General features: G+C 57.2%; 1 protein-coding gene across 1 annotated transcript in view; it reads left to right on the forward strand.

Moving 5' to 3' along the window:
* LOC105539659 (transmembrane channel-like protein 4) overlaps positions 1-2,444 on the forward strand; it is a 31,104-nt gene that overhangs the window by 11,200 nt on the left and 17,460 nt on the right. The window contains 4 exon segments of the mRNA XM_011980034.1: positions 285-452; positions 1,019-1,182; positions 1,748-1,874; positions 2,136-2,233. Of these exon segments, the coding sequence (XP_011835424.1) occupies positions 285-452; positions 1,019-1,182; positions 1,748-1,874; positions 2,136-2,233 (557 nt within the window).

The following is a 2,444-nucleotide window of genomic DNA, read 5'->3' on the forward strand; positions in this document are numbered from 1 at the left end:
GGTGTTGGGCGGAGCTTCGGGGGCGGGGCCCGGGGTGCTGAGATTGGCCGCGTAGGGATGGGGGCTGGGGTTGCTGGATCCGGCCGCGGAGGGGCAGGGCTGTAAAGGGCCACTGGTTTCTTAGAGCGCCCCGGAGCGGGTGGAACCGGGACTGCAGAGGTTGTTAGCGGGTGGGGAGACGGCTGCATCAGTTCACGTTGAGGAGGATCTCTGGAGAGCCTGGGGAACCCAGAGGCCAGCGCCTTGGGAAATGGAGTCCAAGCGGGCATCTCTCGTGCCTTCAGGTGGAGCTGGAGGAGACAGTGGTGCGGCGCCAGGCTGCTGTGCGGACTCTGGGCCAGGAAGCCAGGGTTTGGTTGGTGCGGGTGCTGCTCAACCTGCTGGTGATCGCACTCCTTGGGGGAGCCTTCTATGGCGTCTACTGGGCTACAGAGAGCATCGTGGCGCTGCAGGTGCGGAGGGTCTTGGAAGAGGAAGCCGGGGGGTCCTGAAACCTACATTTCCAACGATGGAGGGAGGGAACGGAAGTTTGGGATACCAGAGATCTTACAGAGGAAGTATGGGAGAGGGTATGTTTGGACCCTGGACTTCGGGGTTTTAAAGGAAGAAGAGAGACTGGGCGCGGTGGCTCACGCCTGTAATCCCAGGACTTTGCGAGGCTGAGGTGGGGTGATCACAAGGTCAGGAGTTTGAGACCAGCCTGACCAACATGGCGAAAATCCGTCTCTACTAAAAATACAAAAATTAGACGGGCGTGGTGGTGCACGCCTGTAATCCCAGCTACTCAGGAGGCTGAGGCAGAAGAATCACTTGAACCCGGGAGGCGGAGGTTGCAGTGAGCCAAGATTGCACCACTGCACTCCAGCCTGGGTGACAGAGCCAGACTCTGTCTCAAAACAAACAAAGAAACAAACAAAACAAAAACAAACAAACAACAAAGAAGAGGTCTGGGGGAGGACCTTAAGCTTAGCTCCTCCAGGACCCCAAGCCTCTATTCATGGTCCACTCCCTCTCCCAGAAGAGGTCCCTTGTTCAGCAGTTGCCACTGCTGAAGCTTGGGGTGAATTACCTTCCGTCCATCTTCATCGCTGTGGTCAACTTTGTGCTGCCGCCCGTGTTCAAGCTCATTGCTCCACTGGAAGGCTACACTAGAAGTCGCCAGATCGTTTTTATCCTGCTCAGGTTCCAGCCTCATGGGGATGGCTGGGAATGATGGAGGGTCGGGGCGGTCAGAGGGATGTTGGCGCTGACAGGTAAGACACGGAAATCCTGCTGATATCGGATCCAGGGATTCAAATCCTGACTCCGCTGGCCAGGCGCGGTGGCTCACACCTGTAATCCCAGCACTTTGAGAGGCCGAGGCTGAGGTCAGGAGTTCGACACCAGCCTGACAAACATGGTGAAACCCTGTCTCTAGTAAAAATACAAAAGTTAGCCCGGCATAGTGGCTTCTGTAGTCCCAGCTACTCGGGAGGCTGAGGCAGGAGAATCACTTGAGCCTGGGAGGTAGAGGGTGCAGTGAGCTGAGATCGCGCCACTGCACTCCAGTCTGTGCGACAAGTGAGACCCTGTCTCAAAAAGAAAAGAAAAGAAAAGAAAGAAAGAAAGAAAGAAATCCTGACTCTGTCGCTGGGCCGCTGCTTCTTCATCTGTGAGATGGGTTGAATGCGAGCGCGTTCCACTGAGAAGGGGACTGCCACGTGGTGGGTACCGGATCAGGGCCCATTCTCTGCCTTCCCCCCGCCAGGACCGTGTTTCTTCGCCTGGCCTCCCTGGTGGTCCTGCTTTTCTCTCTCTGGAAACAGATCACTTGTGGGGGTGACTCCGAGGCTAAGGACTGCAAAACCTGTGGCTACAATTACAAAGAACTTCCGGTGAGAACGGCATGGGGTCTGCCTGGGACTCCTGGGTCCCTGAAGGAAAGATGGAGCTAGGTGGGTCCAGACTCGGTTTGGGCGGAGAGGGGAGCTCGGGATGCTGGAACACTCTCCCATGGGTATGAATGTTTGAAAAACGAGGACCCCCAGAGAAAGTATTGACAGGGTCTCATAGGCTTGCGATGTGGAGACTCGGACGCGTGGGCCTCCAGGTGCTCGGGTCCTGAGGTCTTTCTGACCTATTTCTTCCTTCTTCAGTGCTGGGAGACTGTCCTGGGCCAGGAAATGTACAAACTTCTGCTCTTTGATCTGCTGACTGCCTTGGCAGTCGCGCTGCTCATCCAGTTTCCTAGAAAGTGAGAGCCCCGCCCCTCGCTGTGGCCCCGCCCCTCTAGGACCAGGCCCTGCCCCATCGCGCTGTTCTTTTCACCGCGCACCTTTTTACTGTTCCCGCCTCTGCCGGCTCCCTTTGCTTGCCCTAGGTCCGCAGATCTCCCCCACTCCCCGCCCTTGTTTTAGTGGGTTACTTCCCTGTGGCCCCGCCCCTACCGCCGCGACACCTGGGTC

This window comes from Mandrillus leucophaeus, unplaced genomic scaffold (genome assembly GCF_000951045.1).
Source record: "Mandrillus leucophaeus isolate KB7577 unplaced genomic scaffold, Mleu.le_1.0 Scaffold104, whole genome shotgun sequence".
NCBI classification, from domain to species: domain Eukaryota; kingdom Metazoa; phylum Chordata; class Mammalia; order Primates; family Cercopithecidae; genus Mandrillus; species Mandrillus leucophaeus.